The sequence below is a fragment of the Etheostoma spectabile genome, chromosome 3, assembly GCF_008692095.1.
Source record: "Etheostoma spectabile isolate EspeVRDwgs_2016 chromosome 3, UIUC_Espe_1.0, whole genome shotgun sequence".
Lineage (NCBI taxonomy): Eukaryota > Metazoa > Chordata > Actinopteri > Perciformes > Percidae > Etheostoma > Etheostoma spectabile.
Window position 1 is genome coordinate 10,094,176 of NC_045735.1, and position 12,764 is coordinate 10,106,939.

Here is a 12,764-nt window from a genome sequence, read left to right on the forward strand (position 1 = left end):
TGGGAGGAGGGGGGAAACTGCCCTTTTTGTTTTGTGGATGTCTGGGTTATTTGTAGCTATAGAGGCCAAGTCGCTCCTATTCTTATTCTAATTGGAACTGCACCCTCTCTGTTTCTCCCATGGCAGCTCTTGTTCCCAGAGTGAGGACCCTAGTCTCACAGCCTTACACTCAGCCACAGCCACCCAGACTTAGAGAAAGAGAGAAAGAGAGAGAGAGAGAGAGAGAGAGATATGGAGGGAGGGAGGAGTCTAGTTGTGGAGCTCTATCCCCTGACTGTGTCTGCTATGTGAGTGGTGGAGCGAGAGAGAGCACGAAAGAGAAAGAGAAGGAGGGGGGGCCAAGTGAGGGCTGAAGAGACTGAGAATGGATTGGTACTGAGAAACCGTGCGAGCGAGAGAGAAAGAGTGTGTGTATGCTCAGAGTCAGCAGCGAAGACACAGAAAGTCTACAAGCTCACATCAACAAGAGAGCGTGTGAGGCATAGCTGACCACAGGCAACACTGAAGAGTGACACAGACGGGAAAGAGACACACAAAGAGACAGAGAAGAGGAGAAAAGAATCGGCAGAAGAAGAGAAGGACTGAAGACAGACTACCAGCCCTCGACTGGTTAAAGGAGACACCACAGAGGGACTCTAGCATCCGCCAGCCCCCCAGCAGTAGCAGCACAGAGGAGCACTGTCTCATCTCGTGCATTCCGTGGTGCCTGCCAACTTCAATTCCACACTTGCCCACTGTTTTTCGTAGGTTTTGCCCTCTCCACTCATCAGCCATGATCCCTTGGGTCCTTCTGCTCCTGTGGATCTCTGGGCATGGTAAGTTTTCCAGATTAAGTTGTTTATTCATCACATCTTGCGTGCTTGTGACTGCTGTGTGACTTGCTGGCTGGAATGCTGTCTCTGAATGCATCTTGCTGTGATGTCTGAGCTTGTCCTACCATTTGTGTGTTTAACTGCTGATAATATTTATGTCAGTTGCAAAAAGATAAAGGAGGAATTTAGAGGGAAACAGTCTTTGTGGCTGTCCTGGGGTTAAGAAACTGCACTTTTCTCCATTTGTCATAGCCTTAAGACCAGACAAGTTAAATACTTCCTATGTGGGCTTTATATTCCTGTCACACACATAGAAACACAAAGACAAAGCCCTCAAACCCCAGTTCAGTCAAGTGTTCACTCCTCAGTCACATTGTTTTGAACTGACAGCTTTTCCCATCGAGTCCTACGATCCTACGGGGGGTCTGGTCAAAAGAAAAGAGAGAGAAAAAGTTAACGGTGAAGTGCTTTAGAAAGCAGACTCATGAGTATAGCTTGGCAGCTCCAGCCCTTTGGACAGTATCTGCTGTTATTTTTATTCCTAGACAGTCTGTTTGTGGACAGAATGGGGATGGATTAGTTGTTTCCCCAGCTTGCCACCAGGTGGTTGTCTTTGGAAAACAAAAGAGGTGAGTAAAGTACAGTAGAACTCTACCTTTGTGGTGTTTGTGTGACATACGGACGCAAGCAGGGCTGAATCAGACAGTGGATGTTTGTCAGTTCCTTAGGGTCATGTCCGGCCGACAACAAGCGCCCTGGTTTACGCTCCACAGGGTCAGGGTCAATGAGCTGCCACAACAGCTACAACCTCTTTTCAAAGTATGACCCTGTCACATTGGACTACATTAAGGAGGGCACTATGTTAATGTGTGTGTGTGTGTGTGTGTGTGTGTGTGTGTGTGTGTATATAGTTGTTTCCCAGAGGGAGTTGAAACCTTTTGCACAGAAAAGGAAAAGTCTCAGATTGGCACGTTGTGTTAAAATTGACCGCTCAAAGTCGGTAACGCAATCACTGAATTCAGCTGTTCCACATGCTAATTTAAAGCCTATAGCACGCACAAAAAGAAGGAAAAAAACACTGTTCATCCAATACAACAATTTGCTGTGATCAACTTTTTAGCTGGTTCATCTTTTCATATAAAATATATAGAAATAGAGAGAAAATAATAACATCAAGACCAATTTGAAACTGACTGGAGTGATGAAGCTGCTAATACCCTCTCTGCCTCTCTTATGCTTTAACGGGTGTAGATCCCTTCCAGAGAGGGTGTCAGCTCTGCTGTCTGTTTTCTTTATGACTGTGTGTGACATGGTACAGTGACATGAGCTGTGTAAGTTGACCCAAAGATTGGACAAAGTCAAGGCAATGGAAGCTTTCTCGCTAGGTTGTGGCCTTCGTTATGGGGCAGTTATAGTACATCAGACTTGGCACTGTAGCTGTAACTGTTCCCGGTGATTTCTTGTCTGTATTCTCTCCCCCTGATTTCATTGTCAAGTCTGTGTGTACCATCTGTGCTTACTGTGACGCATCAGTCATTAGTCTCTTCTCCTTTACTCCGTTAAGCATCTGCTAAGTTTTGTATCCACAGCGGATTTTTCTCTTCTTTTTTGAGATTGTTTTTGGCTTTTAGTGCCTTTATTTATTAGACCGATTAAGACAGGAAAGTCGGAGAAACAGAGGGAATGACATGCAGTAAAGGTCCGCAAGTCTGGACTGAACCTGCTGCCGCTTGCAAAGTTTAAAACATGAATAACATCCAAGTTATATCAGACATTAAACAGTTGCGGGGGTTTGATTTATTGTCATGCAGCTTGCTTTATTTTGGACTTTTATTTTGTAACCATCACATTTTCATTCACGTATCATCACAGGCTTAGTCACAGTTCTAGGAAGAACTAACACCGTATCTGAGATAGTACCAGTTGGAATGGGATGGAATTGCTATGCATTTCAACACACTTGGTTATAACCATAATATAAAATACTTCTTTTCCTGTCAGGTAAACAGGGGATAACAACATACCTTCTCTATGCATGCCTCTGGGGAGAAAAAAAGTGTTTCCCTTTATCTTACTGTTCTACAAATTACGGCTCTGTTTATGTGCCGAGCCGGTGTCAGCAGAAAGCTGCGGAAAACAATCTTGTTTTTATGAACAGGACAGAGGGGAGCTGTGGGTATAACAGTCACATACTTAAACATAGCTATCCTGCGAGAGAGCAAGAAAGAAAGAGCGTTAAAAAAGAGAGAATGAGCAGGAGAAAAGAATAGGTCTGTATGCAGAGGCACTGAACACCTTTTTCCCTTCTCAACTTTGAGAAATAAACGGACCAAGGAGAAGGAAAGCTGCTGTGAGATGCTCCTGACTGTGTTGTTACCGCATTGAGGGCTTCTTTTCTTCGCTGTCACCCGTCCTGCCAGTGACAGATGACACAACGCCAGTCAGGAGGATCTGGGAGACAGTCCCCGGGAACACATTCACCTCAGGCCAGACTTGTCCAGGACCTCGTTCATCTCCTCAAACCAGCTCCTCCCCAGTCCTCCTCCCATCCGATCTATACAGTGTCAATTGTTTCTCGCATTAGTCACTTGACTCTTGATTTCCCTTCTCACCTCACAGCAGCACATTTTTCCACCTCTCTCTCACTAACCGTCCCTCTCTCCGTCTGTTTTTTTTTTTTTTTTATGAGATGCAGTGTGATTGAGAACCATAGCCTCTGTCTGGGAAAGGGTGAGATATATAAGAGGTTGATGTCCCGGTAGAGGAGGGGCAGTTTAAGAATAGTCTTGTACTGGATGTGCCAGGCTCTGAAGAAAATGTGCTAGAGATAAATCACACATTGTTAATGTTAAATGTATGATCTCAGTCCCTCTGCTTCTCTTTCTCTGTCTCTCTTTTCTCTCTTTTTCTTTCTCTGAATGACACCTTGTGAAATTTATATACAATCTGTCTGAGACACTTTTTTTTTTGGACCACTTTCTCGGGGAAATTAAATCTTGATGGGCTATTCTTGACTCAAGGTTTGCCCACTAGGGGCAATGCTGCTGCACAGGAATGAGATCCCAACCTTCTTAAAAATCTCCTGCCCCTTTCCTCCCCCCAATCGCCTTCATTATATCCCACCCCCTCAGATATCGTATCAGAACCCCCCGATTTCACCACCCAGCCAGCCTAAGCGGTTTCTTAGTCCTGGAAAGCATGTCTTAGCACCCTCGGCAGCCCCTATTTCATTAACTGCTGTCTATTAACTGCTGACTGATGACTAAATCCGCTTTTCATGGGTGGCAGGCTTTGATACATATTTTTCAACCAAAGTATAATTAAATGTCTTTCCAATGTCATGTCTGGATGTGTGGATTTTTTACAAATGGAGAAATCATTCTCGCTTCTCCAAAGGGAAAGAAAAAAGAGAAAGAAATACAGCCCATTACATTGCACAACACTATTCAAACATAAATACCAATTTTCGTTTTCTCATTATTATGAATAGTCATTTGTAAGTGAGACAGACAGACCTATGACTGTAATGATGTAATTATTTGATTTATCCCCATTTGGAATGGTAAAACTAATATACATTTTTCTTGGATGTTGTCATAAGCCTAGATGTTCTAGCAGTCATATTTTAAACAAAAATAACATGACTAACAGCCACAGAATACAGACTAAAATTGTCTGTATTCTAATAGGAATCTGGTACCAGACAATTAATATGCCTGCTGGTAAGAAACACACAGAAGTGTCCTTGTCCTCTTTGAATGACTTACCCTCACCATACATGACAGTTGGTTTGAGTAATGCTAACGCTGTCTGGATTATGCCATGCAAACGCAGTGAATGACAGATGACGGCGTTAGTTCATGATGGAGCCCAGTGGCATGCAGTCTGTTTTCTTGTTTGTGCCGCACGTCCCATCAAGGCAAGCCAGCTTAAGTCACCTCAGCTGCTGTGACCCCTGCTCATTTCTGTGCCACGATAGATTAAACCCCCTGTAATCCCTCTGAGCCGAGTGCTCTGTTGGATATTTATGGTAATAAGTAAACATATGAATAAATAATCTAAGAGGCTGCCGCTGGACAGCTGGAACTTGTAAATCCCAATGTTTGGCAGTGGTTGTGGCATTAACAAGAGATGCTATTTCCAAGAAAAATGTGTTTTGGCTAAGACTTATTTGGTTGATAAAACACTAGATGGATGAATAGATATATCAATAAATCAGTAAACACAGATAAAGATGGGCATGTGTTTGTGTAAGAAAACAACCTTTCAAAGGTTTTAGTTGGAGCACTAAGATAAAAATGCAAAATGTAAGTAAGTATAGTATATCTGCTGACTGCAGTTTGGGTGAAAGCCTCATTTCAAGTCTTTCAGGATTCAGGTCAGCCAGGGAAGGGAATATGATTGGTTTGAAGTGTTTTTGGTAAACCAGGCACCGATTTGCTTCCTCTCATGCAGTCAGTCATCCAGTGAACAAAATCAAGCTGTTTACTTTTGGGCTTCATTATCCATCTAGAAGACTCTGCCTAGCCCAACAGTTTTCTTTAGTACCAACCAATCAACCCTCAAGCCCCTCATCTCCTCTCTCTCTCTGAGACTTTGCTGCTGGATCTCATTCCTCGGGGATGAATTTATCCAGATTGGAGCACTCAGCAAAAGGGCATTATCCTGGATTACATGTCTGCTGGGCCGCAGTTTTAAGTAATTCAACCAGATGCTGTTGTGATCACTGGGTCACCTGTTAAGGCAGGGTTAGCAGCTGCACTTCTTCATTCTTTATTGTCGTATCTCCATACATCTGATACTTTATAATTGGACAACAGGAGGAGAGAAAGTTGGAAAATGTTTTAAAATAACTGCATGTAATAATGTTTTTAATATGGGGACGTGTTCGGAAGCCCTCTCTATCCCTAGTCAGGATTTTATTTAGTCACAGATTATGGGATGGATTAATGGCTTCTAAATTGCAGTTCAATGCACATGAAACAACAAGCAGAGCAACTAAAGGCAGCTCCGCAGGGCTGTGTGTGTTCAGTTGTGGGGGTGCTATGAGTAGAGTAGCAATGGATCACACTGTATTGTTTTTCCTTGGAGAGGACCAAGCATCGACACAGCGGGGCTAAAAGAATTTGTTTAGCGTTTTTTAGCTTGACTGTGTGTTGTTTTCCGCTAATCCTGTCACTACCTAGCCAAAGTTTTGATAGATATACATTTTTAACTCACTACCAGGATCTGTGATTGCTTGTAGAACGCAAGTGCTCTACAAGGTGGGTTCAAACAGTGTTACAATACAAGTTTGTTCCTTTCTTGTCAAAACCCTGCTTTACATATCAAAGGTATTAATAGAACTTCAAGAAATTCAGACTAGGAAAAAGTTCAACTTAAAGGCTCATTTTGTTTTACTTGTTTTCACCCATTCCAGAGCTTATGCTGTATAGAAGCATTGAGCTTGGAAAAAAGGCGCTTGCACCCATATTTGAAACACAAAAATAGATACATAAATGCAGAGTTTTGCTATTGTTAGATGTGTTTTTAGAAATACAGTGCACATTGTTTACTGTGTACGGGTGATGTTTCTGTGCTTGAGTCAACATCTGTCATGGAAACAGGTGAGCAAAACAAGAACACAAGGTTATGCGGGTGGAAATGTAAAAATGTGTGAGCAAAGGGGAAAAAAACAAAAAGGTAAAATAAAATGATCTGCTGTGTTTTGCAAGTCACGTGTTATTGTTTTGTTATGTTCTCTTCATTTTAAATTTTTTATCAATGATTATTATAAATAACAGTCAACTGAATACAAATATTTTTAGTTTAGGCTAAAATCTAAGAAAAAGCTAAGCGTTGTAATGTTTCAAATATATTAAAAAACTGCATATACATTGATCTTGTTAATTTCAACTTGGCAGTTTACGGTTAAATATATATACATCGCCATTCACAACAGTAGTTGGTCAATGGCCTTTTCACTACATGGCAACAACAACGAGATGCAATTAAATGCTCAGTCATCTCTGCTGCAGTTTGTATGTGGAGATTGCACCTAAAAAAAAAAAGTCAATGAAAAATCAGGTTTAGCTAATAAATACAATATTTAATTGAATTATCCAGCATGTTAGTCACACAGAATTGATTGAAAATATGCCTCATACTTAACCTTGACACCTGGGTCAGTGCAGCTTTGAGTTTGAAGGTTAAGGTTTATTACCTGTGCATGATTAGTACTGTTGCTTGAGCTGAGTAGTATGCTGAATATATGTACACCCTACCTCATTTTAAGATACGGCTACTTACCAAATGTTACTTCTCTTAAGAGGCTGATGCATGTTCAGTAATGGTCATATAACCTACCAGAGAGCTTTTGTGACCTACAGAAACCGGTCTTCCATAGGAGCCAGAAACAAACAAATATGTATGTCAAAAACATTCTTGAATAAATTGACCGTACTGGCCTGAAACTTCCTGTTCCATATATATTTTAGTTGTTGGTTGTATGGTGCTATCTGTGCAGTAAATCACATACATGCATCGTTGCAGCAGAGTTTTGCAACCTGTGACATGTTATGTGTCCCACAATAGCTTGAACCATTTCTGATTAAACCAGCCAGCCAATGCATCGACATGATTGTGAAATGCTGTTAGGAAGGCGCCCAGAAGATGCATGTGGTGCTTCAGCACCAGAGGCACTTGAGGAATTGGGTTGCTGATCTGATAACAACTTCTTAGTGTTTGGTGGGAAGTTTCTGGGACAGCTCAATATTACACCTGGATGAACTCACCCATCTCTTCTCAATCCCGTTTTCTTCCCACCTCTTTCTCTGCTTCTCACTGTCCCAAGGTCCCCATGCCAAAGATTCAAACCAATGGACTCTTGGAAAAACGTTTTTCATTCTGCACACTTCACATGCATTTTCTGTGTTTATTCTATGTATACGCGTGTGTGTGTGTGTGTGCGTGTGTGTGTGTGTGTGTGTGTGTGTGTGTGTGTGTGTGTGTGTGTGTGTGTGGTGTCTGTGCATTTGCTACTATGCCACGGCAATTCCACCTGCAAGTCTCGAATGGCAATATAAATGCAAATCAGCCTTTTAACTTGTACAAGCAGAATCTGGGGAGGGAGAAGCTTCTCACCTGTGGATGAATACGGATGTGTCTCTGCCTGCTATTACAGCTGCTGTGCATGTTTTGAAAACGGCAATGGCATTAGATATCATACACAGTACTTAATTTTGTTTGTTAGCAAACCTTGAGGCTGTTGAATGTGTCTGGACTACAATATACTGTAATAAAGTACACTTTGGGAACAGTTGTTAAACAACATGGTGTTGGACAGACAAACAAACTGATGTGTCCCTGCCATTTCCTTCCAACTTGCGTGCTTCCATTTCAGCGTATACTTTTAAATTGTGCTCAACAGTGCTAAATGGAAGGGCTCAATGGCTTCTATTTAATAAACCGATGATGAGAGGTATGGTTTTTTGAAAGGCTATTTCATCTGGCACAGATACCAAACAATATTTTATTCAGGAAAGCACATCAGACACAATATAAAAACTTGCTCTTGATCCAAGGCAAAACGTTTTAAATCTGCAAAAGGGGAAAGTGTAACTTTGAGAATGAAAAATGTCTAATGCTACCACCCTCCCCCAGCACTCTCATATACTATGTAAGAAGATGTGCATGTTTTTTTTCCATCATATGCCAAATTAGGTTTTGAGCCACCTGCCTATCCCACTAAGACTATTAAGCAATTGGGAAGAAAGGGCCATTCACTAGTGAGAAATGCAATGTTTGCATAAGAGCCAGAAACTGCCCTGTATACCACCCCTCCCCCACAAAACACTTTTTCACCACAACAAATGTTGGTACTGTGCCAAATCCGTTCCTATTTGTGTATTTGTTGAGGGAACACAGGAGCATTTCACACTAGTCTTAGGAAATCTGTGACACAGGGTTCTTGGTTTGCATGTTGATAGAAAAGCCCTCTGTTGGTCTCTAGACCAATTCAGGGTGAGGCCTGTGGCTCTGTGTCATTATAGTTGTTTACGAGGCAAAGCTTCATCTGGAACAGCCTTCACACAGAAAATCATGCATTGAAAGAAACACACACACGCAGACACATACATTCCATAACCTCAGTCACTTGCATTACCAAAGGGCAATCTGCCAGAGCACAATAATGGATGAGAAACACTGGAGGATCTAAGCACTGAGGGTTGAACAGTAGAGGTAAGTTATATAACATGCTATAAATTAAGGTTTTTATTGATCCTCAAACATTCATATATCCTTATATAACAAAATAGCTGTATTGATTGTAGGCTGGCATGTCTGATGTTTCTTCAATATGGAACTGCTAGGATTCACTCTGCCTACTTTAATACAAAACCTATTTTTAATAATGTGGTGTCACAAGCAGGATCAGCAAAAGGCAATCCCTAGAGATATTTCACTACTCTGGGTCTTTGCCCCACTGCACCTTGCAGTGTCTTATATCTTAAGCCCTATCTTTATCAGCTGGGCTCCTCAAATGGATGCCACAAACCTGATAGAGTAAACAAAGTTAATTACAGTATAATTATTTTTAAGAGGCCACTCCAATATTCATTTTGCTGATTTGGAGGTTGAAGAGCTCTTGTCGCACTCTCTGATTTTTATTTTATTTCATCAAATGCAATTTAATATTGTGCAGGCTGGCCCAGGCACTGAAAAAAACGCTAATACACATTGGGGAGTTTAAATGATTTGCTATCCTTTCAAATCTCTTGGCAGGGGTTTCAATCTGGCTTGCGTCCTGGGGGAATTCACAGGGGTCATTGCTCAATCCCTGGAGGACAATAGTGCAAATCACAAAGGAGCACATTTTAGTTTTCCACTTTCCTTTGGCCAGTGCCCAATGCTAAATGGCAAAGGACTGGCTCTCAATACTGGGCAGAGCAACCCCCTTGCCTTCTTCTGTCTCTAACCTTTTAAACTGGATTTAATCAAATCAAAATACCACAGTCCAGAGCCATTTGAGACAACCTGAAGACAAACAGCTGAGGAACCAGAATGCCTTGGGGTGAACCAAGGGCGAGCCCATCCATTACTTCCTGTGCAACCAAGAGCTAAGGGACACGGAAAATGCCTGCGGTACACGATGATGAACTGACTTCACATCAGAGATTGGATTAGAGTGGCAAGAGAGAGAGTCCTAAAAGCCATGCACAGTTTATTGAAGCCTTATCTAAAGCGATAATGTTACTAGAGAAAGGCCTGTGTAATGACGGATGAGTGGACAGCGCATCAGGCGAGATGGTGGATAGGCAGGTCCACCATGGTTAACTCATGTTCTTTAAAAAGCAGGAAGTAGGACCAGTGGATGGTCACGATAAAATGGGATGTCAATTGCTAGCACACTGGTTACCCTGCAGTGTCATCATCACACGTGTATCAAGTTTAGAGAAGCTGAGGTTCACTGCAATTTAGGTCCCATTTCATCACTGATACCCATAAGGCATTTTGGGGGAAATGGTAGCAATGTTACAGCTGAGATTTGTAGTCTCCCTAAAAGCAATGATCTCCGCAATGGTCGTGTTTGTGGTATTTGAAAAATATGTCTGACCATGCACTTACATATGCGTTTATATATATAACATAATTTTTGTAGGGGAATATGGAGTGTGATGGTCACTACCGATGCACAGAAAATAGAGTAAGAAGTAAGATGAAAATAGAAATGACATCTAAAGGGTTTTGTGGAGTGGTTAGAGGGAAAGCAAAGGAACATTAAGGTAAAGTCTTTTTTCAGGATGACTAGAGGATTTTTTTTCCCTTGCTGAAAGGCAATGTTATCTTAAAGTAGACGGATGATGGTAATGACAAAACAATCCCTTCCATGGTAAACAAACATTTCTAGCGCTTGGGAACGAAACTGAGAGGAGAAGAAAGTACAACAAAGAAAGAAGAAAAAGACATTTTAAAAGGAAAAGCATTCTTGTCACAAATTAAAACATATCTGCGTCTTGCAGCCCTAATCCTTAATGCCAGTGTATTTGTTGTCTGAGTAGAGTATTTGTGCAAACAAGCACAAATGTGATTATTCCTCGCTTTCGTGTATGCTAATTTTATTACTTCACATTGTTTGCCTATCTTACTCTAAACAGCTTTGGTTCACTTCTCAATTGGACGTCATGCTATTTGTAGTCGGCAAAGTAGTCTAGTAACAAGATTTATATTATCTATTTTCTTTTTTGTATACCCTTGTGTGACTTTTAGCTTATGTTTCTCTGTGATCTGGTTTAGGAAAGGTCTTTGCCTTTGTTCCAATGCTATATGACACGCGCACAGCAGGACATAAAAAATGCAGAAGAGCATCTAAAGATGATCGTGGCAGCACACAGTGGGCTGTTCAGGGGTTTTTCCCAATCCCTCCCACCTCACCCCCAGTGCATGGCCCCTAAATTTCCCCCAGGCTATTAGCGTGAATAATTAACAAGGCGTTCATTAAAAAATGCAATTTTCTCAGACCCAGAAACTCTAACACAGCCTCATTTAAAACTTTGAGAAATTTATAAATTTATGTTGGATCTCCTGCAGCCCAAAGAGTCTCCTCCAGATGGGCGCCCTCCACATTGAATGAAGAGATAATAGTCTACTATCACTCCTCATCTACAGCCTCTCTGTAATACTTTGAAATTTCTCCTTGTTTTTAATTTTTATTTTCCCTTGAGATGTGTAGAATCAGTTTAACAGGTTAATTATACAATATATTATATGACAATATATGATTTGACATTAGCAAAACTACACAACTACACTAATTTCTAACATAGCAAACAAGGCAGCTATAAGTAATATGTGTTGAAACATTTTCAATTCCAAAATTAGTCATACGTCTGCTCTCTGGCATTAGTTGAAGGACTATCCTTAAAAGTGAGCCTTGTGTGGGTCTATGGATTGGTATTGTTGTTGTATCCTCCAAAGCAGACCTCTTTTAGCCTCTCCTTCAGCTCTGATCCTTTTGATCACCACCTCCATATTGGATATAAAATGAGAATGAACAGCACTGCAATACAAGTGACTTTCAGAGTTCTGTGACTCTTTGAAGGCTGCCAAACAAGTGTCTTTTATGTTAAAAAACAGCAGTTGCTTTGTACAAAAGGAGAACAGGACAAAATGATAGAAAAAAGGCAGTATCCAGGCCTTCGAAATTAAATAGTGAAGATTGTGGGGTCATTACCTCTAAGGCCTCCTGTGAGGGAAATGACATGTTCTTAATTTACCAGGTGGGAATCTGTCAAACATCCTAAACCTGAAGAAGGGTGAGAACAAAACAAAATAAAGGTCAATTGAGTAAGCCAAGTACTGTTTGCTTTCTGTAAAGCCATGCTAATTCCTTTCATCATTAATGAGGTGACAAACCAAAAAATGGGTTTCATGCATGCATGGGCTTCAACAGGAATGAATCTCAGAGACATACTGATAGTATTGAAATCTGTCTCTAATTTTATTAATCCTCCTTGCTTTGCTATGAACTGTAATGGCCTTCTTCTGTGTCAACGTACAAGTGGTTATCAGGTTATGATCAATCACATGCATCAGGTTGATTTGAACAACCAAGATAGTGACCAGCAGAAACAATTGGCAACAGTGAAAAAAAGAGGCTTATACTCCCAGAATCTGTTATCCTTGAAATAATGATGGAACAGGAGCAGTAGTGTTCCCCCACTGAGACATGAACCAGATTTCAACCCAGAGCTCCCTGGAGGTGAGGGCCGGCATCTCTTACAGCACATCTGTTCCCTGAACATGGCCACCAGGGGGTCCATGTCGCCACCTTAATTGTAATGTCTCCCTTTTTCCCCCTGTAAAAAAACTAGGCCAGCTTCCCATAAAAGGGGAAGGGGGAGAGCCACTATTTGCTGCGCTGTGTCGGCATGCCACAGAATTTAAGCTGACAGCTCTAATAAATTACAGCAA

At 41.3% G+C, this 12,764-nt stretch overlaps 1 protein-coding gene across 12 annotated transcripts in view; it reads left to right on the plus strand.

Annotated features, from left to right (window-relative positions):
* The first annotated feature begins 289 nt into the window (after window positions 1-289).
* The window catches only part of kirrel3b (kirre like nephrin family adhesion molecule 3b), a 164,527-nt gene continuing 152,052 nt past the window's right edge, over window positions 290-12,764 (plus strand). For 9 of the 12 annotated variants that reach the window (XM_032509643.1, XM_032509644.1, XM_032509651.1 and 6 more), the window contains exon 1: window positions 290-815. In XM_032509643.1, coding sequence (XP_032365534.1) covers window positions 773-815 — 43 coding nt within the window. In that variant the 5' untranslated portion in view covers window positions 290-772. The remainder of the gene's footprint in view (window positions 816-12,764) is intronic. The other 3 variants (XM_032509647.1, XM_032509649.1, XM_032509655.1) reach the window with 1 other exon arrangement.